Source organism: Rhamphochromis sp. 'chilingali', assembly GCF_963969265.1.
Source record: "Rhamphochromis sp. 'chilingali' genome assembly, chromosome: 21".
Taxonomy (NCBI): Eukaryota; Metazoa; Chordata; class Actinopteri; order Cichliformes; family Cichlidae; genus Rhamphochromis; species Rhamphochromis sp. 'chilingali'.
In genome coordinates this window covers 5,739,974-5,762,559 of record NC_137949.1, presented here as the reverse complement: position 1 = coordinate 5,762,559, position 22,586 = coordinate 5,739,974, and the positions used below count along the sequence as shown (strand labels likewise).

The 22,586-nt window shown below is 41.6% G+C and overlaps 2 protein-coding genes across 4 annotated transcripts; one reads left to right on the top strand and one right to left on the bottom strand.

Annotated features, from left to right (window-relative positions):
• Positions 1-1,743: 1,743 nt before the first annotated feature.
• LOC308390126 (uncharacterized protein) lies at positions 1,744-7,615 on the top strand. Its single transcript, XM_080871819.1, has 4 exons — positions 1,744-2,505; positions 3,902-4,102; positions 4,645-4,855; positions 6,047-7,615. The coding sequence occupies exons 1-4, from the start codon at positions 1,749-1,751 to the stop codon at positions 6,297-6,299; spliced, it is 1,422 nt and encodes a 473-aa protein (XP_080727945.1). The 5' UTR covers positions 1,744-1,748; the 3' UTR covers positions 6,300-7,615.
• A 22-nt stretch (positions 7,616-7,637) lies between these two features.
• Positions 7,638-21,799, bottom strand: LOC308390125 (uncharacterized protein). 3 transcript variants are annotated; one of them, XM_080871816.1, is made up of 19 exons: positions 21,567-21,799; positions 20,805-20,928; positions 20,160-20,296; positions 19,896-20,065; positions 19,044-19,227; positions 18,514-18,767; positions 18,345-18,430; positions 18,139-18,200; positions 16,477-16,715; positions 15,099-15,288; positions 14,982-15,023; positions 14,766-14,889; positions 14,117-14,258; positions 13,870-14,034; positions 13,689-13,761; positions 9,848-10,446; positions 9,607-9,724; positions 9,048-9,117; positions 7,638-8,074 (listed from the first exon to the last, which is right to left on the bottom strand). In XM_080871816.1, exons 2-19 carry the CDS (start codon positions 20,926-20,928, stop codon positions 7,746-7,748), a joined length of 3,108 nt encoding a protein of 1,035 aa, XP_080727942.1. In that variant the 5' UTR covers positions 21,567-21,799; the 3' UTR covers positions 7,638-7,745. The 3 variants fall into 3 exon arrangements, with proteins under 3 accessions (XP_080727942.1, XP_080727943.1, XP_080727944.1); XM_080871817.1 differs by having other exon boundaries at positions 14,766-14,886; XM_080871818.1 differs by lacking the exons at positions 19,896-20,065; positions 20,805-20,928; positions 21,567-21,799 and having other exon boundaries at positions 20,160-20,290.
• Between the last annotated feature and the right edge of the window lie 787 nt (positions 21,800-22,586).

Here is a 22,586-nt window from a genome sequence, read left to right as displayed (position 1 = left end):
AAAAAAACATAATCTTTATAACAGACTTACTTGATGAAAGGGGTCAGTTTCTCTCAGTGGGTGTTTTTAATGCTAAGTTTAACATTCAGTGTTCCCTTAGAGAATATGACAAGGTTTGTAAGGCAATCCCCTTACCTCTGTTGAGTTTGATTCAAGGTTATTTGTATTACTCTAAGGCACAAATTAGTCTACCTTCTTTACATCTAAACCAGATTCTTTTGACGGATAAAAACTGTAATAATAAAACCATGAACAAGATATTTAAAAACAAATTATTTCACGACTTTAACAGTAACACAAAACTAAAAGGGAGTAATGTTAAAATAACGAACAAATATACGCACTTTTTAAAATGGCCTATCCCCCCCAAAGTCAAAGAAATGCAATTTAAAATAATTAATGGATATTACCCAGCAGCCGAAATGCTTAAAAAAAGGTTTGGGTTTGAGGTAGAGCCATGTGGATTTTGTTCACAAAATGCGGAAAGTATTGATCATTTGTTTTTTTCCTGCTCAGTAACAACTGACTTTTGGCAAGATCTAGTAGACTGGTTGAGTATAAGAATAGATGGGATGACCCCACTGACTCTAACACAAGTTTTATATAATAATGGTGATCCATCTAAGGAACTGTCCATGCTACACAAGGTGGTGATAATTATGGGCAAATACCACATACACAAATGCAAATGGCAAAGTAAAAGACCTTCCCTAACTGTATTGAAAATTGAATTAAAATCTTTTTTGTCATCTTTAGAATTACTGAGGGATTCATGTAAAGAGGCTGCTTTGATATGCGACAATGGGACTCAATCTCTATCCTTTTAATGATTGTGTTTTTGGTGTACTAAGTAAGCCACATGTATGTTAAAGTGTTCGCAGAAAGGAAACTGTTATATGTCATAAAAATGGCCTTCATATATTTATGTATATGTATATATGTGGTTTTTTTTTTTCGTTTGATTTCTTATTCAACCTTTTCAAGATGTTGTTGCACAAATGTTGTCTCCCAACGAGAGATTGTAATATGTGCATAAATTTAATTAAAGTATTTAAAAAAAAAAAAAAAAAAAAAAAAAAAAGATACGGTTAGCGCCCAGTTAGCTCCTAGCATTTCTCAACAGCTCTGCCTCCTCTTCGACTGCCCGGGACATTTAAACAATGGATAATCCGTATACAAAGAAATTCATGCTTTTCTCCTCAACAGAGCGTCCCCCGATTGAGCAACAGCGCCGTAAAATAAGAAGAATGGCGCCTAATTACAGAGTTAATAATGCAGACTTTGTAATATCTCACGTGTAGATTCATCAGCCAGATGAAGTGTTTACTGACAATTGACAGTGATAGCGCACATCATCATCACTATTCCAACAATCCTCTCCTCACAGACAAGCATAAACACACTCGACTATCGCTAAATCAAATTTAACACACGTTTGTAATGACGCTAATTCAGTTTATAATAGGGTTTATTCGCTCGGTCAGCAGGTGGCGGTATCCTCGTACACTGGGGAGTACACTGCCATTAAACGAACAGAAGAAGAAGAAAACATCTGCACATGCGCAGTAAGGATCGGGGAGTCCTGATCCGTAACTATCTTTTTATTTTTCGTTTTTGTCTACATTGTACTGAAATGCTTCATTATTGCAAACATTTTAAGATATACTTGTTATTCTTAACATCTTAACAGATACTCTGACCCAGAACTATCGTAAAACGCTACGACCGGAAGTAGAAACCTTTCGCGCATGCGGGGTACCGATCGGGTTTCCGGTACGGATCGGGTAGTAACATTAACTATGGAACAGATACAGCTTTTGCCACCAGAAGTTTGGGTCTATGTTCTCAGCTACCTGAACACGGAGGAAAAACACACTGTCCGCTTCTGCTGCAAGCACCTAAAGAATCTTGTCGACCACCCGTCTCTGTGGAGAGACTACACGGTAGTGCTGTCCGACCTCCGACGTTATACGTACGGCTTCTGGGACACTTTAAACTACCGCAGTCTCACCCGAGTAACGGTGCGGCATTTGGGGCGCAAAGAGTGGCGACGCCTCGTGAAGTTCCTCCCGTCACTCTCCACCATTGTGTTTGTGGACGGAGGACGGCAGTATAAGGAGAAATACTTGGACGCCCTTTCCAGGTTCCCCGACCTGAGGGGTGTCGGGGTGCGAAACGCTATCTGGGACGAGCCGGTTCTGGGGCACAATCTGGCAGTCCAGCTGGGGAGGCGGCTGACTCAGTTAAGCGTGTGCAACGTCCGTCTGCCCAACACGGTGCAGTTCATCAACAGCGTGTCGCACCTGGTCAACCTGCGGTACTTGCTCTTCCACCAGCAGGGAGAGGGCTACGGGCTGGACACGGTCAGGCCGGTGCCCTGCAGTGTTTTCCACAACCTGCTTCTGAACCTGACCAAGCTCAAACACCTATCCTGGGGGATGAAAGGGGAGCCGCCGGAGCCCCTGCCAGATGATTATTTCAACCCAGCGGACCCGGACCAACCAGGTGAGTCTCGTCACTCATCCAACGGGAAACTGCTGTGGTATAGGCTATCAAAGCATCAAAACCAGGCTTTAGAGCTGGTAAGCCAAGAACTGTGCCATTGTCCTCAAGATTTTCTATGCTGTCCTTCACATCCATCAAGAGACCTAACGCACGTTGGCTCAGGAGGTCACTATTAACAAACCTTAAATATTCTAATATTGCACATAGATATGCTCTAGCTTGTAAATTACATAAAAATGCCCTATTTGCAAACTTGCAACACCAGTAACACCAATGCAGTGTGTTTAGGATAATGTTTATGACTATTATTTGTAAGTGTACATTATCTTACAGCATTACAAATCCCAGTACAGACGACGCTGAAGTTGCCACATAGCCCTGAGTTTTTCCTGGGAATTTGTCTAGGTTGAAACAACTTTTTGTAGACGTGTGCTTTGCACCTGCACTCTTACACATAGACAAACCTTGAATGCAATCCGCGATCTAGCCTAATCACACGAACTACTGCTGGTCAGTTCACTTTACCTCAAATGACAATTTCAAATATTTGTTTAGTGACAGGGACAGCTTGTTTTAAACATGGCAGTGGAAAGGAAAATGACTCAAAATCCAAATTTTAGACTTAATTTAGTGTGTTGGAGAAATTTGTTTTGATACTGCAGTTTTGATACATATGGCCAATCTGCTGTACTAGTATTACTGTATCTCGGTGCTGCATTTGACACAGTGGGCCTCATTGTCCACTGCATCAGCTTAAGCAGTGTGCGTTGTCTCCAAACGAGGGCCAGAGGGACGAGCGCAGCAACAATGGTAAGAACCAGGAGAAGAACAAAGCCAAACAGATTAGTTTGTGTAAATGCTTTTATTACAAAGTATCCAGCATAATGAGATGGCTGTGCCACTATATCAACAAACTAACATATCCTGAAAGGGCTGATTAAACAAAAGAAAAATACTTCTGCTGCCAAGCTGCAGATTAGGTCATGTACAAATAGTGACTAAAGACAAGTTTCCCTTACTGCATACTGCAGTGTTCTGTTTCTTACTTAATTGCTGCAACTTTTACCCAACGTTTTATACTATTACAACTGCAGATGGTTTTATTTGCTGTGCAGCACTGTGGTCAAAGTCCGTTGTGTCCACCTCCAGTCCTTGAGAGCCACTGTCCTGTAGCTTTTAGATGCATCCTTGTTCTGACACACCTGAATCAAATGAATGGCTTGTTACCAGGACTTTGCCAAACTTGATGGCATGCTGAAGAGGTAATCCAATCATTTAATTCACCTGTGTTGGAGTAGGGATGCATCTAAAAGCTGCAGGACAGTAGCTCTCGAGGACTGGAGTTGGACGCCCCTGTGCTAGGATATAGAAATAAACATACTTTTTGGTCCTGCAGTGTTCTGCTACGGTGGCCCTGTGCTGACCACTCTGGAACTGGTGGATTACCCAGAAACCACCCTGTCAGAGAATGCGCTGAGAAGTCTCACCTCTCTTGAGTCGCTGGCCGTCAGGTACAGGTACATCAGAGAGGGCGTTGAGTGTCGCCTGCAGGCCTGGCTGAGTCCTCTGCAACACTTAAAATCTCTCACTATCATCGGTGAGTAACTCTGCTGTTCTGCAGTTTGTGTGGGTTTCTTTTAGTTGGTCTGGGACAACTGCATAATTGTTAGGCAACTAATATTTTTTGCGCAGGTTTAAAAAGCATCTTTCTGCATCGTTATATGCAGTTTATTTGGCAATGTCAGTGCATCTTAATTCCTGGTTTTCAAAGCAGAACTGAGCCTCAGGCGGGGGAAATAATAATAATGGATTGCATTTATATAGCACTTTTCGAGACCCTCAAAGCGCTTTACAATTCCACTATTCATTCATTCACTCACATTCACACACTGGTGGAGGCAGCTACAGTTGTAGCCACAGCTGCCCTGGGGCCGACTGATAGAAGCGAGGCTGCCATATCGGCCCTTCTGGCCATCGCCAGTAGGCGGTAGTTGAAGTGTCTTGCCCAAGGACACAACGACCGAGACTGTCCGAGCCGGGGCTCGACCTAACTACAAGATGAACTCCCAACTCTCGAGCCACGATCGCCCGAAATCCAAGTTTCTCCTTAACTCTTGGTGCTGCTTTCTGTCCTTGTAGGTGGGAATTCTCTCACTACCTATACCACCACCATCCCACCCAGTGTGACCAGGCTGACGCTGCGAGTAGCCATAACGCTGAAAGACATGGACTCTATTGCGCCTAAAGTTCCAGGACTGGAGCACCTTGATATTGAACAGAACCGCTCCAGTGGCAGTCTCTGCAGACGGATCCCTATGCTGTTTCCTCAACTCAAGACACTCAGGATACGGTGAGCCTTAGTTCATCCTAGTTTTTCTGCCTGGCAGTCTAAGCAGGAGAATGTTGATCAGACTGTATTATTTATCATAAAGTAAAGCATAATGTCTTCTCATTTGAGAACATTAGGTTTTTCCTTAAGAATGGCTAAAAACAAGTATTCAGTTATAAAACATTTTAGATTCATTTTCAACTAACAGATTATCCCATCAGATAATGAAAATTTGGGTTACCCAAAATTATTTGGATAAATTTGGTCATTTCAAGATTTTGCAGGGAACTAATCTGTGGGGACAGTTTTCTGCAGTGAATGAACAGTTTGTTCTTTTTGTTTTTTTAAAATGTCTAATCCCTGTAATAAAATTATGTTTCAAGAAATGTAATGATCTAAGTAAGGGAAGATTTGGATAAAATCCCAGTGAAGAGGTCTCCACAAACTACTGTTAATTAAAAATGAAAATAAGCATTAATCAGTCATTTAAGAAATGCTGATTGTTTAAATGTGCACTTCTCTTCTATATAACCTGCCTCAAAATATACAGGGCACTAAAGCATCCATACATGATGAAATCTTAGTCCGTTCAGTGGTGATCGGATGTGGCAGTTTGATTTGTGCAAGTTGTTTCTTGTGTCAATCGGGAAGTCCCCCCCTACAACTGCTCAGTTAGCATCAGCTATTTTAAATTAACTATAAGTTTGTTTGTTTTTTCCTGGAAAAAATTGTTTCCTGTTTTGTTTTTTAAAGCTGCAGGCCTTTTTTTTTTTTTTGTATCTGTATAACAGGGTATGAGGTCCACATGACCCAAAGACCTACAATAGACCTATTAATAAGTAAATGAGGGTGGCAGTGGCTCAGGATGTGGATTGTCTACCAATCCGAAAGTCAGTGGTCAGATTTCCATTGGGCAAGAATCTGAACCATGAGTTGCTTTGATGCCTTAATCAGGATGTGTGCGTGTGTAAGAGATGTTGGATTAAGGCGCCTGGGCATAGAAAAGCACTTGTATGGATGTGTGTGTTCGATTGGGTGAATGAGAGCTTTGAGTTCTCAGCTGGAGAAGAAAGGTGCTATTTAAGTACCAGTCCATTTACTGTTTAAGGACGTTTCAACAAGCAAACAAGAAAATGACCTTACTACAACCCTATAAGATATTGTGAACCTGCTCTTGAGGTACGTTAACGAGTCCTGTCCTGTTTCCTGCAGATTTTTCCGCCGGGAACCAGAGAAAGACCTGCTGAGCCTCCACAAGCTGCGACACCTGGTGCGGCTGGAGCTGATCGTGGAGCGTTCGTTCATCCTCCGAGATTACCTCAACGGGCACCCTTGGCCGAGCCCATCTGTGCAGGAGCTGATCAGTGAGCTGCAGGAGCTGTCTGAGAACAGGATCACGGTCATAACAACGATGCGGCAAAGGAACCCACTGCGTGAATGTGACTGTGTGTGGGAAGGAGACTGAACGGGTGCGAGGCAGAAATGTGGGAATTAAGTTATTTTTCTTCCCAAAAGCACTGCACCAGAATGAGCAGTGTCAAGAAGACCTGAGGTAAGACCCGTTGTCTGAAGGCATATGAAGGCAGCCATGGATCAGGAGTACTGAAGGTCTTCTCGGTCATAAAGCTAATAAATAGGCCGAAATGTGACACTTTTTTTTTTTTTTTTTTGCAACAAACAGAAGAGCAGAGTAGCAGTTGCATCATGTTATGTCTGGCTGGTTTGTAAAATGGTGCAATCCACAAACAAAATACGTTAGTTATGTGCATTGTTAAACGATGCCTTACATGCTCAGGCATGGTCTTTAAAGACATAAGAAGCTCTTAAATAATCAGATCTGTCAGTTTATTCCAGTTCCCAAAGTGACTGATTCAAGTAGCCCGTTTTGTTCTGTAAGATCTGACAGTACTGTTTACGTAATGTAACACATGAAGAACAGTAGCAGCAAGTCATGTTTTGAGAAGGCAGTTTACGTTGAAAACTCCTTAAAAAATTCTTTCTTAAACAGAGTTGTGCTGGGATCAGCCTGTGTGTCTGACACATCTGTCAGAGGCAAACGTTTAGCTGTTGGGTCATCTGAGTTTTGCTTTCTGGATGAAAAATTAAAGATAGTTTGAAGAGCTGAAAAGACTCTAAAATAGGTTCATTATTTTAATAATGGAGATCTTTGCGTCCTTGACAGAAAAAACTAAACTGGGTAAGAGGACAAAAACCTCAGGATCAAAGTTGTCTAGTGGTCAAAATATTTTTGTTTTGAAACCATTACATGAAATGTCAGGACCAGAAACGGCTTCTGTGTTACTGCAAAAACGCATTATTGTTACGTTTTGAGTCCAGGTGACTTAATTTTTTGATTTCAAATTGATCATTGCAATATTTGAGCTTTCAGGTTGTGTAAGCTAATTATTTCTTATTCATTTATTGCTTTTCAACAAGCCCTACAGTTATTTCTGAAGCGCAACATTTTTCTAAATGTCTGCAGATTTTTATTTTTATTTTTTTTAGCTTTACAATTTGAATGTAGCAAGAAATGCAGAAGGGTTCGTTTTAAAAACTCCTTTGTTCAACAGGGTTAATGTTACATTTCTTTGCTGAGTGTTTTACTTTTATGGATGAATAAAAATTCATTAGAACATTTTTTTCCTGTGATTTATACAATATGGAAGAGTCCTAAAAAATTGATATAGAACTTCCAACTGTTTTGAGTATTTTAGTCAAGATTCTGCAGAACTGTGATATTTGATGTGTTGTCTCTCCTTCATGCAGTAATTAAAATAGCTTGACCACAGCTGACCTTGTTGCAGATTTTATTAACATGAAAATTCCACAACACTAGTTTAACCTTTACATGAGGGATGGAAGAAAGCCCAGATGAAGTACTGAATGTCCCACACTGATGTTAAGATGTACCTCAGAACTCCAGGAGCACAGATTGCGGCTCCACAGAGTTCAGGGCGATTTCTTGTTTCCGTCCATAGAGTCCATGTTCTACCTTTACACCTGCATTTGTGCACTTCGCTGAACCTGTCATGAGTTCTCTGCAGGCGGAGACCAGACTTGAGAAGAGCTGAGCACCCCACCACAGCTCGCATCCACCCTTGTACTGCATCCTTCTGTTGGGTGCTGGCTTCCCAAGCAGGGAGTCTTGGGGGACAAATAAAATACTTCCAGGAAGATCCAGGAGGGACACACAATGCCCGGAATGTTTCCGGAAAAGCCTGGTAGTCATCAGAGTGTTGGCTGTTGAGGACACGGTGGAAAACAGACAAAGCCTTAGGCCACAAGATGGAAATCTGTTTGACTGTTACGTTTAGTTATACATAAATTTGTCATCCTGTTAACATAAGATTACCCCTTAAATTCATATTATGTCCACCTTGCTTGGATCCCCCTTTGCCTTCAGACCTGGATTAATTCTTAGCATGAATTCAGGAAGGTGCTGGAAACATTCCTCAGAGATTTTGGTTCATATTTACATGCAAGCATCACACAGCTGCAGCTGATCCATAACATGAATCTCCAGTTCCACCTCATCCAATGAACTCAATGCTATGTTCAAGATACCAATTTAAGATGATCCAAGCCTTGTGACATAACACAATCGCACATGATCACGCTTTACTCATCAGGTGGTGAGTAAAGCGTGATCACTAAAGGATGGACATGGTCAGCAATAATACTCAGGTTGGCTGTGGTGTTTAAACAACACTCAGTTGGTACCAAGCAGCTCAGAGTGTGCCAAGATAAATATCCTACACTCACGCATGCACCACCCACACCAACCTGCAGGATCCACACTTTCATGTTGTTTACTGTCAGAATGTCACAGCAGAAAAACTCATCAGACCAGGCAATGCTTTTACAGTCTTCTGTTGTCTAAATTTGATCAGCCTGTGTGAACTATAGCCCGAGTTTCCTTTTCTTAGCTGATAAGATCATTGCCTTTAAGAGCAGTGAGCGTACATACTGTGTTTGAGTTGTTTGGATAACTTTTACATGTTTTGTGGGTTTTTTGTTTTTTTTTCCAAAGTGCTGTTTGACACTTTTTATTTTTTCCACTTTGGCTCAAAGACCAATTTCTTAAATTTCTCTATAAGAAATTTAAGGTGAGCAACTTTCAGTAGTTAATTTAAATTCATTTGTCTAAGCTGCTATTACCGTTTTCTGGTTATTAGCTACTGTGAGTCAGCTAACATGTGCAGCAGTAACTCACCCATCTCATTTGTCACATCTTCAGTGGCTCCGTGAAAGAAACACACATAGACAACCAATCCCTGCTGAATCTAAGGAGAGGGAGGCACAGCGTGGAAACAATAATAATTAATTGGGTACTTTACAGGATCGCACATAAAAACAAAGTCTCACACATTAATGTTTTAACCTCAAGTAAGCATTTACATTTCATTAATTATGAGAATAAAGTGCCACATTATGCCTCGTCCTTCAGCCGGTTACACTGTATATCCTTTCTGAACATGGAAAAGGTTTGAGTAGTCATAAACCTCAATATCCACACGCGATGGGGTTATACTCACCGAACAGTGTGTGACTAGACTGATTTAAATACAGTAGTTTTATGAGAACTGATTAAATTAATCCAGTAACTGTTAATAAACCACCATCACACAAAATATAACTTATTGTATTAATCAAATGTATGATAAAAGTACACCAAAATCCAAAGCAGGGGGCAGCAGGACATGATTATTACATTTCCACGACAAGACAAAGACTTAATTAAATAAAATACATTGAAAAACAAACACACCCACCTCTGCCCACTGAGCATCTGCTCCATCCACAGCAGGTTTGAGCTTAATCTTTGCGTGACTACACTGCTGAATGACAGTTCGGGCCTGAAGCCTGATGGGCCTATAAAAAACAGCTGAGCTGCTCGGACACACAAAAACAGACGACAAACCCATTAAACCTCTGACAAACACCACCTGCCAGCAAAATCAGAATATGAAATAATGAAAATAGGTATAAAAAGACTGATATTTTGTGCTGCACCTGTCAGCATTAGGCGAGGGTTTTGCAGTTTTTTCCACAGCAGAGCTACCGATGGTGAAGACAGGCCAGGGTTTGGTGCTCAGGGCCATCACAGGCTCCAGACCACTGCTAGAGCTCCATTTAGCTGAAGAATCTGCCTCTGGGCCTCTTTTCTTCTTCACTGTGCGCTGGACACTGCAATGACTTCGGATTTGGGTTGATGTATGTGCCTCTGGAGGACTTTTTTGACTTGGAGCCTGAATGTGCTGCAGTGGAGCATGCTGCTCTAAAACAAGCTGTGCTTGGATGCAGTGTTGTGTCCCATTGTTGCCCTGAGGGCTACTTGTTTTTTCCTGTTCTTGAGGCTGTGCAAGCTTCTCTGGCTGGGGATTTATCGGATTCTCTATCCTTTTTTGCTTCTTAGAGCTTTCAGGATCCTTATGTATTTCAAAATGCGAAGAAGTCATTCTCTTCATAGACAAGAGCTTTGTGACAGAGGGGATTTTGGGAGACCTGGGCTGTAAGTTGATGGGATTTTTCAGGTGAAGGAGGATGGGAATTTTGGGCTGAGGATTATCGTGAATTTCAGTCTGGGAGGACAAACTGGAAGAAGGTTCATCCTACAAGTGAGATGGGAGACAAAGTCAGTTCAACTTCATAACTTACATACAACATAATTAAGGAGGTGGCAGAGCATGAGCTAGTTCTTTATTAGAGGCTGAACTGTTACTGTTTTGTTCTTCTAGAAACAACTCGTGCTACCTGCAGCCATTTATCTGAGCTCTGGTATCTAAGTAACTTCTGTTTCATAAAATGTGCATGCATAGAATCATCTGTCTAATCTTAATTGAAAAATACTGCCAGCTGCCAGTGCTAGCCCTCAGCCTCCTAGCAGATACACCAATGGTATCAATTTCAAAATCCTACGCTGGCTCGTTCTTAAGTTATCACATTCACAAGATTTTCAGAAAAGCTGACCGGCGACAGATTTGATCTTTGTTACGACTGTGGCCGTAACTGTGTGGGGATTTGAGTGTCTAGGTGCTCCTCCGGGTATGTTACGATTTGGCGTTGGTAATGTGTTGTTTTTGCGTGACTGTTATGTGTTTCCTACTTTACTTTGAAAGTCTGTGTCATCTTAGTGTGTTCAGTTTACGTTTCCTTGTCTCGTCAGTTCTAATTTGCCCCGGCTGTGTTTCCCTCCTGTGGTCCATTCCCTGATTGCTCCTTCTATGTATTTAAGCCCTGTGTTTCTGTATGTCATGGTCGCGATCTTCCCCCCCGTTGTAAATAGTTTGACGTTTTGTGTTTTGATGTAAATAAATTCGTTTTGAGACACTTTTTGGGATTTTGGTGGAGAGCCTTAGTGTTTTTCTTCGTAGTTTTGTTTTCCTTATCTTTGTTTTTCTACGTTGCACCCCGGTTGCCTAGGCCGGGGTGTAACATATGGGGGCTCGTCCAATCACTGTGGGGTCCGAGGACCGCTTCAGCCTCCGTCTGTCTTCGCTGGAGGGTCCGTGGGACCGCTCCAGCCTTCATCCGCCTTCGCTGGAGTGTCCGAGGGACCGCTCCAGCCTTCATCAGCTTCGTTTGTCTTCGCTGGAGGATCCGAGGGACCGCTCCAGCCTTCTGCAGCTGGTGGGCTGCTCGTTTGTCTTCGCTGGAGGATCCGAGGGACCGCTCCAGCCTTCGTTTGTCTTCGCTGGAGGTTCCGAGGGACCGCTCCAGCCTTCGTTTGTCTTCGCTGGAGGGTCCGAGGGACCGCCTCAGCCTTCGTCGTCTGCTGGAGGGTCAGGGGGACCGCTCCAGCCTCCATCAGTTTCATCTGCCTCCGCTGGAGGGTCCGTGGGACCGCTTCAGTTTTCATTTGCCTTCGCTGGGGGGTCCGAGGGGCCGCCTCAGCCTTCGTCGTCTGCTGGAGGGTCCGTGGGACCGCTCCAGCCTTCATCCACCTTCGCTGGAGGATCCGAGGGACCGCCCCAGCCTTCGTCGTCTGCTGGAGGGTCCGTGGGACCGCTCCAGCCTTCATCCGTCTTCGCTGGAGTGTCCGAGGGCCCGCTCCGGTTTTCAGTTTCCACTGGAGGACCCGTCCAGTCGTCAGCGTCGCCTGCGGGACGGTGGCCGGTGCCGTATGGGCTGGACATGGAACTTTTCATTTTTTTCGTTGGGGTTGTATGTTTTAAATGTTTGTTTTTTTTGGGTGGGGGGTATGTTAGGTCTATGCTGGGTCAAGTGTGCTGCCTGTGCCGGTGTTTACCGGTCACAACCCACTGGTGTTCCTTTCCCGAATGTGCAACTCCAATCAAAGACTTATGCGCTGGTCCTTGTTGTTGCAAGATTTTAACTTGGAGATCAGCTACAAGAAAGGGAAGGTTAACGTATTGGCTGACACCCTGTCTAGAGCACTGTCTCCTTGAATTAAACATTTTGGGGTTAATGTTAATTCTTGGGTAAGGGGGTGTTACGACTGTGGCCGTAACTGTGTGGGGATTTGAGTGTCTAGGTGCTCCTCCGGGTATGTTACGATTTGGCGTTGGTAATGTGTTGTTTTTGCGTGACTGTTATGTGTTTCCTACTTTACTTTGAAAGTCTGTGTCATCTTAGTGTGTTCAGTTTACGTTTCCTTGTCTCGTCAGTTCTAATTTGCCCCGGCTGTGTTTCCCTCCTGTGGTCCATTCCCTGATTGCTCCTTCTATGTATTTAAGCCCTGTGTTTCTGTATGTCATGGTCGCGATCTTCCCCCCCGTTGTAAATAGTTTGACGTTTTGTGTTTTGATGTAAATAAATTCGTTTTGAGACACTTTTTGGGATTTTGGTGGAGAGCCTTAGTGTTTTTCTTCGTAGTTTTGTTTTCCTTATCTTTGTTTTTCTACGTTGCACCCCGGTTGCCTAGGCCGGGGTGTAACAATCTTGTCTGAGATTTTTAGAACAGCTTCTTTTTCCTCTAGAATTTCTTCAACGAACTGCTGCAGAATTATCAAATCAAGCTTTTTGAGTGCCGTACTTATCTCTTATGAGGTTTCTGATTTATATCCAGTGATTGCTGGATGGAAAGGCCAATTAGCTTGAAGCAGCCCAACAACTGAACAGCTCCAACACAAGAAAAACTTGGATCCCAAGACAAGCTGACAGATTATTTTTCTTCTTTTTTTTTAATAAAAATGTTTGTACCAGGCATAGGAGACTGATGATGTCACGAAATTGCTTCCTATATGAGCATTTTGACTGCCACTGTGTTGTTGTGTTTTTTTGGAGCCAAAAACTACCAATATCCAAATGGATGTTGAAATAAACACACAAAAAAATCAACCACCATAAATAGAGTGGCTTGCAGTTTTCAGCAGATCTGAAAACTGCTGTTCACAAACGCTGTCCATCTAATCTGACTGAGCTGGAGCTGTTTTGCAAAGAAGAATGGGCAAGAGTTTCAGTCTCTAGATGTGCAAAGCTGGTAGAGACATGCCCTAAAAGACTGGCAGCTGTAATTGCAGCAAAAGGTGGTTCTACAAAGTATTGACTCAGGGGGCTGAATAATTACGCACACCCCACTTTGCAGTTATTTATTTGTAAAAAATGTTTGGAATCATGTCTGATTTTCGTTCCACTTCTCACGTGTACACCACTTTGTATTGGTCTTTCGCGTGGAATTCCAATGAGATTGATTCATGTTTGTGGCTGTAATGTGACAAAATGTGGAAAAGTTCAAGGGGGCCGAATACTTTTGCAAGCCACTGTATGTTTGAATGCAGAAATTATCCTAAAATGTTTGAGTAGGAAGCTGCAAAAGTGCTTTTTTATTCTGACTCCCATTTGGAGCCTGTCTAAGTGGTCAGTCAAGGAGCTAAAGCTTTGGCAAACCCACCACTGTGTCCTTGGAATTCACTGTCAGCTGCTCCTCTGCATCACCATCACTATCAGTATCCTCATCATTCGCACTGCCAACATGCAGACAGAGAGAGAAGAGCAGGTAGATATTAGACATAAAAATGGGGAAACCATATCAACAGTTCACTAGTACTTTGAGATACTAAGATAGAAATTACCTGTCTAAGTCATGAGATGTCAGTTCCTGTAGTTGAGCTGATGTCTGAACCGCTAAACCTCTCGCCTCTGCTTGGTGATTCGGTTTCTTCGTCTTCTTCATGCTGCACTGAGAGCAGTTGTTGATCCACTGCACAACATCAGGCCTCATGGTTCTCCAGAAGTATCTGTAAGAAAGTTCAGATCTGAGACCGTGTTGATGATTCTGACTGAAACGTGTCACTAACGAGAAACAGCGCGAGGGGAAACCTCTCATTCAGCAGTCTGAGACACTTGTTGACGTTGAGGTGGTTGAGCTCGTTGTGATAGTCCACCAGCGCGGTTTCAACCTGCTGCCTGTTCCTCAGAACCAAACGCATTTGGTCTCCCTTCACCGTATGAAGAACACCGTCTGGGAAAGCAGGGGTAGGGTAAATGTTACAGCACAGTGTGAAACAGACTAATTGACACCTTTGTCTTTCCAGTTATGTTTGAGCAGAGGCACAAGTGCCATTGTGTATATTGTATCATTATATTTGGATTTTTGCTGGAGCTGGAGCCTATCCCAGCTGTCATGGGGCGAGAGGCGGGGTACACCCTGGACAGGTCGCCAGTCTGTCGCAGGGCTCTAATTTAAAATATGACTCATACAAAGATGAAGAACAGAAATCTGAAGCTGGACATTAGCATAATGGGTTCTATTTTTATTAAGGAGATTTTTCCCACCACCCTTTTTAAAGTTTGTGTTCCCAGCAGTGCATAGTATAAAATATTGACGTTCTTTTCCTAAATAATATTGGAATTAAAACTCCTTTGTTATGCATACCTGCATGCCTGTGTTTTATCATGGAAAATGCACTACACAGGCATTATTAGTATTTTGTTTTTAGGAGTTTTGAACACACAGATTTGTACGAACCTTTAATGGCAAACTTCTTGCAGAACCTCCTAAAGGTGTTCTTTTCTACATAGTTCAGTCCAGGTGGGTAAGTGCGTTTGGTAAGGTAGAGCTCCACAGCATCGTACTTGGCAAAAATGGCCTGCTAACACAGAGACGTAGATCATGTAAATACATATGGTTCATGAATCTCTGCAGCAAATAAAATTTTGTCAACCTGACAAATCTACAACATACCTCCTCCCCCACCGCAGGCTGGCTCGCCCCTCTGGATGGGACCTTTGGAGGAAACAGATCAGTTATTAGAATTGTGACACTGTTGCATTAATAATACTAAGTAATTGTGATGCTCACTGCGGAGTCCGTGTGGACCGAGAGTGCAGGCACAGCATCTGGATTTAGGGTGATGACCTCCCCACTATGGCTGAAACAGTCGTCAGTGAAATGTATCGAACAAATGGAAGACCGGAGCCGAGGATGCCAGTTTGGACGGCCGGTAGCCTTCAACCACTTTGCCAACAGAGTTGCATTGTGAAGAGGAAACCTAGGGTAATATATTAATGATGAAGAAGTACGCACACTTTACCAAAGCACATTGAAGTCACAGCTACATGATTAATATGGGTTTAAGGGCAGGCCTTTAGCCTTATTTGGGGTATTGCATTAAGTAGCCAAGAAGTAACATGTCAGAGTACACTGATCAGGCATAACAATATGACCACCTGTCTAACAAAGTGTTGGTACCCCTTTTGCTGCCAAGACAGCTCTGGCTCATCAAGGCATGGACTCCACTAGACCCCTGTAGGTGTGCTGTGGTATCTGGCATCAAGATATTAGCAGCAGATCCTTTAAGTGCTGTAAGTTTTAAGGTGAGCCCTCCACGGATCCGACTTGTTTGTCCAGCACATCCCACAGATGCTTGGTTGGATTGATTGAATCTGGAGACCAAGTCAACACCTCAAAGCTATTGTGCTCTTCAAACCTTCCCTGAACAATATTTGGGCATCCTTGTGCTGCAAAAGCAACATCAATTCTTAAGTGTACCAATTATATTCAGTCAAATGCACCATTACTGATTTCTAATGTATAACGGTCCAAAACCTATAGCACAAAAACTAATATTTATTGGGGTTTTTTGTCCTTTCAAGAACAAAGTAAGATATAGAAGTGGTTAAAGTGGTTCTATTATGTTCTCCATGCTTCAAATTTCAAAAACACAAACTAAATTATCTTATTCTGGCTCAGGGCAGGTTCATCTTATAGCTAAAACAAAAGCAGCAGCTTATCAATAACAACTTCTCTAAAACCCAGTTTAATTTTCTGATCGACCATCTTCCAAATGCACTTGGTATAAACATAAGCAAAACTCTGTATACTTTGTGCATGTACTTTATCTGCACCAGATAAACCTATTTAAAAAAAACAGCTCAACATATAAGTATGAAATAAAAACATTGCTAACCCAGCAGTTAGCTTAAAAGCCTGATCTTTTAACTTAGAGGGATAACATCTGCCTTTGTGACATCACATTCATGATAAAATAACAGAAATGAGCAAAAATAAAGCATAATCTGCACACTAAACTCTCACCAGAACAGGAGCAAACACCGTATGTTTTATCGCAGAAGTCCTAAAGGTTTTAGGACTATTATTTTTTCATTAATTAATTCTGTGTTTCTCTGTTTACTTTCGTAGTATAAGCAGCAAACAATCAAGAAAAAACGATTCATACTTGTGGAAGGTGAGGCCCAGGCGTCTCTCTACTGGTCCACAGCAGTTTGTGCACCCAAGAACACTGCAGCGCATCCACTTCCTCTTGGTTCTGTTAAGGCAGGTTTGGCAGTTGGCGATCCAACTAGCCAGGTCTCGAGTCATGCTGCCCCAGTGGAAGTGCTTTGAAATTTCTTGCTGGCAGACCCCCTGACCATAGTGGCCCTTGCTGTCATGAAACTCTCGCAGGATTGAGTTTACCTGGGATCAAAAGGAAGCACAGTTGGTTAGCAAAGCATGGTTGGATATTTAATAGTATTTGTAAGACCATTATGCAAATTACAGATCACATAAGACTTATGTGATCATGCAATGTCAGTCTGAGTAATAGTTGAGGCATGGGCTGAGGAAAGATGTGCAAATAGAGATGTTAACAGTATTTAAAAAATCCTGGATTTTGGAGCTCTTAGGAGGCTTCCTCCAACAACACGAAGACACCTTAATGCTCATTGCAAAAAGGACACTGGTGTAGTGCTCCAGGTGCAAAGGTGACAGAACCAAGTGGCCCATACAGAATCAGAATCAGAATACTTTATTAATCCCCAAGGAAATTATGTGGGTTACGGTTGCTCCAAGGCAGTAACAGTAACAGACTAAGCCATTTAAACAATACAATATGTTACAGATTTTACTAATTTAAAAAGATAGCGCTAATATATACAAATCACTCAATTATAAATATCAAGAATTAACAGAGATCATTATAAATAAATATCAATAACTCACAAGAATATTACAGAGTAGAAAAGAGCATGTGCAAAAAGGGTGTAACTATTGCAGTGTTTACAGTGTAGCTATTAGATGGATGAGTTGTACAGGGAGATGGCCACAGGCAGGAATGATTTCCTGTGTCGTTCAGTGGTGCTCTTTGGTAATCTCAGTCTCTCACTGAATGTGTTCCAGCCAGCACGTCATGGAGTGGGTGGGAGGTATTGTCCAGCATTGTCTTTATCCTGGACAACATCTGCCTCTCAGACACCAGAGAAGCATCCACCTGCATCATTCTCAGCTTGTCACCCAGGAGGTTTGGCCTCATGGGGTTGAATGCACTGGAAAAGTTAAAAAAACATGACACTCGCAGTGCTCGCTGGCTAGTACGGATGGGTGCAGACACGATTGAGCAGGTAGATGATGGCGTTCTCAACGCAAACTGAAGAGGATCCTGATGTGGTCTGACTACGAGTCGGAGCTGGTCCATACAGGACCACAACCTGCAGAAAACGGGGACCTGCCAGCTCACACAATCTCAGAGGGTCATGAGAAGAGCAGCAGATGAAGTGATGAGGGTCAGATGAAATTAATGGCTGACTGTTTTGTTTGATTCCATTTATAACTGCTGAACGAATTTTCATTGTTGTTAGCTTCTGCAAGAACTAAATAAAGAATATAACCTGTACTTAAAGTGAAAATCTCTTTCACTTTAAGATGCCATTATCCACTCCTCAGTGATGTAAAGATACAGATTAGTTGATGGTTTTAACCAGTTGTGTTTAGTCTCTGAAATTAACACTTCCAGATGTGTTATAATAAGGCGTAAACTGTCATAAAACAAAGTGTTTCCTCCGCTGACCACTGACCACCAGCACAAAAGGTCTTCATTTGAAATCTGTAAGCTAGCAATTACCTCCTCTCTGCTGCGTGGCACGCTGAGAGGTCGAGAAGCCCGTGTGTACATCAGCACTCCATCTTAAAAAGAAAAGACATATTTCTAAAGTTTGACTATGAACATTTCAGCACCTTTATAAATGATTTAATGTGTTCGTTTAGAGCACTGAAGCAGTCAAATAAAAATGAGTATTGCTTGTTGTGTTTAAAACCCTTTCCACTCACCTATTAGGCCAAAGCGCTTGGCCATCCTTTTTAAGGCACTTCTATTTTTCTTGCTTTGCGTTGGTAAAATCCTGTGGCTCAGATATCTAAAGTATGCAAAAGAAAACATGCTAATTTAAACGAACATGCGTCACATGGGTGTGAAGTTTTCGTGTCATCAAACACATACCTGGCGACATGGTTGTACGTGGTGAAAGTTGGCTCAATGACAGTCTTCCTCCTTGTGTGCTCCTTCACTGTCTGGACTGCGGTGGAGTCTGGAGCTGACGAGCAGTACTGGTGTTCCTGCAGCTCCATAGGGGTTTCCGACTGATCAGTGGCTGGATGAGGGGGCTTTTCGGTTTCGGTATTAGCAGCAGCTGCAGAGATGAGGTCTTCCAGCGTGTTGGAAAGCAGGACTTCCTCATCTGAAGGAATGGGCACCTGAAAGGCACATAGGTTTACCTGATCAGCTCTGAGAACTAACTCAAGTCCACACTCTTAGTACGCTTCTGCAGGACTGGATGGGAAAAAAGCACTATTGCCTAATTCTGTTAAAGTTTCTGAAAGCACTGCAAATTTTGTAATGAAATGAGTAAATATGCAGGTCCAAACACTAAGAAGAATGAAGTGAGTAAAAAAAAAAACCCAAAAGTAAATCCGCAGACTTGCTAATTACAATTGACAGGTTTTTAATGTGCTCTCAGTCTTTTGTGTCACCTCCTCATCGGGCATGATGCTGGGTACAGCATCTGATGATAGTGTCGGCTGACCGTCCTCATTCAGGGTATAGCAGGATGGGTCAAAGTGTCGGGAGCAGATGTAGGAGTTTGAGCGCAGCGAGCCTTCATCCCTCTGCGCAACTGTCAGCCATTTCTGCCGCTGCCCGGGGTCCTTTGGAAACCTGCAGATGCACAAAGGCCAGTTTTGCTTTGGAGAACTTACAGAGAAAGCTGAACAAAAGCCAAGTCTGCCTGTGGTGTACCACAAGGCTCCATTTAAGGTCCACTATAGTTCTAAGTAAATGCACTCTGGAAAATACAAGAATATTGTGTTCCAACAATACTTTGTCTTCAGTGAATCAAAGTGAAATCCTGGGTGGCTCATAGCTCAAAATGGTTCAACTCCAAAGCCCCCATAAGCTTTTTTAGCCCTCTGCTATCTCCGCTTGTAATTTAAAAAGTGCCAAACAAATCAGTTATTTTCTTAGGATGCTTAATACCATGTCTCTTCAAATTAAAATCCTTCCCGCGGTTAAAACATTACATATGAAATTCATTTGTTTATTTTTAAAGAACTGCCTGAAATCTGACCTCTTCTGGCTGACTTTATCTCTAGATCTCTCTCACATCTTCATATCTTTAAAATGTGTATTGACTGGAAAAAGTTCTTATTTGTCAATTTATACACACATAACACAAATTACGGCAAGTTATGGCAACCTGTCATTCACATATTATTACAACATGAATGGTAAGTTCTGTTTTAGTTATTCAATCATTCTTTGTGCAAAATACAATTTTTTTGTTTTAGATCTGAGACAATTGAGCCCAGTGTGTAACGCCACCTGACCTGTGGAAGGTGATCTCAGGGTGTATGTAACTGGAAGAATCACAACCATAAACCAGGCAAAACTGGACGCGCAGATTAGCTAGCTCTTTAGTAGGTTGATTCTGGCAAACGTCACAAGCCTTTATCCAGTTCTTCACTGCCGCAGTCACTCCAACCCAGTAATACATCAGCTGGATGGACATCAAGAGTTAAAACACTTTTCTATGAATAGCCTTAATTTTAACCATTTTGGTGACTTAAAGAACACACCTCATTTAAACTCACCATTATTTCCCTTACTGCCCGTTCCCGGCGCGCATGGTTGTTGTTATTGTGGTATTGTATCAGGATCTCACGTATTTCTTCGTCACTCCTAACGACACGGAGGAGGCGGCCTCGATAAGACCGCCACAAACAGCCATCTGGAGGTTTGAGCATTCAGCAACATTCCTAATAAGTGACTGAAAGGCTATATTCAGTGCAGTGCTTTCTCTCATGCATTATCCAGGTGATCTACAAAATGTTCATGGGTGTATGAACATTGGGTAATTCATAGATTCTGAAGATGTGATGTTACTGGAACAACTTTTGTGGCAATGGTTCAATGGTTTTCAATCCATACATTTTAATATTTAATTAGCTATTCAAAATTTCAACTTAAAATGATCTAAAAACATATCAGAAATTTTACTTCCACCTAAATGTAGCACAATGAATTATATATAAATTTTAGTCACAACAGTAGTAGTAGTAGTTCTCACAACAAAGCACCATCTTGTGGTCAATATAGGTATTTACACCAAACTGAGCACAGGGTCACAGCGCTGGCTAAACTTCAATTAATGTCTCTTCAACACCATACAAACATTTTGTTTGATGCTGCCAAACATTGAGAACTGTTTTTTTTTGTGTGTGTAACATCTACTGTACCTTTGTAAGTAAACTTTTTGCTATCTTTAGAGACCAGCTTTTTCCAGCTTTTTGATGTATTTACTTGAAACTTTCCTGTCAGTAAATAATGCTCCAAACAATCCAGAAAGGCATAAGAGGGCATCTGCAGGTGGAAAAGTGGGAAACAAGGACAGAGAGGTTAAGAAAGGTGATTTAAAACTTTAACAATCACAAAAGATTATTGCAATTACAAGCTTTGCCTTCTGTGATGACAAATTTTAAATCACTTTTTGGTCTGTATTTTGGACAGAAGAAGTCAATTAAAGACATCACTATAGGAAAATATGAGTACATGATAACGTTTTGTTGTAATAAATGATATCCAAGAAAATGCAGGTACAATACATACTGAACAATAGTAAGTTAAAATGTTTCATTAAATACTGTAAATTTTAAAGGCAAGTTCACAATGGTCTGTCAATTATGAACTAAATATGAATTTTCTCTCTTTCTTGGTGCTTATGATTAAATAACTGGTATTCTGTCAATAATGTGTTGACTCACTTTGGCTTTTGGCGGTGGTTTATTTAAAACAAGCAATTAACATTTAGTTACTGTTAATCAATTAGTTCACTGACAAGTACAAAAATAAAAAAAATAAAAAGTAAATGCCGAGAGGTTTGTAATAAAAAACGTAGTCTCATATTTAGGCCTGCTCTTGTGGCGCGCACATGCGCAAATGTAAACCGACATTATTTTAATTGTGGAAACGTGTCGTGAAATAAGCAGACGTTTCCCTACCTTAGATCATCTTTCGTCTATTCGACACAAATCCTCGTTACACCGGTTCCAACTTTTAACATAAATTCTACTGCAAGTACTTATTTTTCCCACAGATTTCTTCAAATAATTAAATCTTTTTCTTTCAAATTATCTGAATTTATACACACGTGCTCTAAAGAAACATATTTTAAGAGCAAATTAATAGCTAACTGTGGCGTTTTGTTCCGCGCAAACTTGTCCCGCAGTAATAATCTTTCACGTTCCGGTATGGATAATTTCAAAATAAGGGTTATTACGTTTGTCAATTATTTTTTCATTTTCTTTTATTTTTTTTAAGTAATTAGCCCTTAAAAAACGAAAAGTGCATTTTTTTTTCATGTTCGCGAAACAATTACAAGTATTATGTTGGTCGCAGGGACTGAGTCATGCCAAGTATTCTATAGTAATAAATTACATTATAATGATATATTTCATTCAAAAACGATTTATATGATATTTTTGAACAAACAACAATAAGTTGAATCAAATGAGTAAGCTATACCAAAAAACCCCAACGTTTTACGAATGGGTAGTGATGGGAAGAAAATACATATATAAAAGAAAATAAAGTACACTTATAAAACTATTTCTTGAATGGTAGTCGTTTGTTTGCGTTTTCAGTGCTTTTATTTTCACAGGAAATAATTTTAACGGAAGTTTAATTGCTGTCACATGGTCATCACTTGACAGAAGAATGATTTCACACAGGTTGCAGAAGCTGCCGTAACCCAAGCTTACTGAGTGTAGCTCACTTCCGTTCTCTGACAGAAACAAGAGCGCCCCTCGCAACTCCGGAGGACGCATTGTTCTCTCTGCAAGACCAGAGTCATGTGATCGTGACGAATAAGTCTAAGTAAGTAAATGATACTTCCAGCCATCAAGGAGCAAGGGCAGAGGAATTGGTTTCCACCAGACGGGGACAAAGATCAATGCTCGTTTTTAAATGCAGTACTGCCAAACCCACAGCCATCCAATATTGATTCTCTGCATTATTCTGAA

Bases quoted from the DNA above. Each gene is read 5' to 3' on its own strand.
- LOC308390126 (XM_080871819.1), top strand. From the start codon at position 1,749: ATGCGGGGTACCGATCGGGTTTCCGGTACGGATCGGGTAGTAACATTA. The intron at 4,103-4,644 runs GTGAGTAACTCT...CTGTCCTTGTAG, and splicing joins AAAATCTCTCACTATCATCG to GTGGGAATTCTCTCACTACC. The intron at 4,856-6,046 runs GTGAGCCTTAGT...TGTTTCCTGCAG, and splicing joins CTCAAGACACTCAGGATACG to ATTTTTCCGCCGGGAACCAG.
- LOC308390125 (XM_080871816.1), bottom strand. From the start codon at position 20,928: ATGCCCTCTTATGCCTTTCTGGATTGTTTGGAGCATTATTTACTGACA. The intron at 13,762-13,869 runs GTAATTTCTATC...GCATGTTGGCAG, and splicing joins ACATCTCATGACTTAGACAG to TGCGAATGATGAGGATACTG. The intron at 9,118-9,606 runs GTGGGTGTGTTT...CCCTCTCCTTAG, and splicing joins CAGATGCTCAGTGGGCAGAG to ATTCAGCAGGGATTGGTTGT.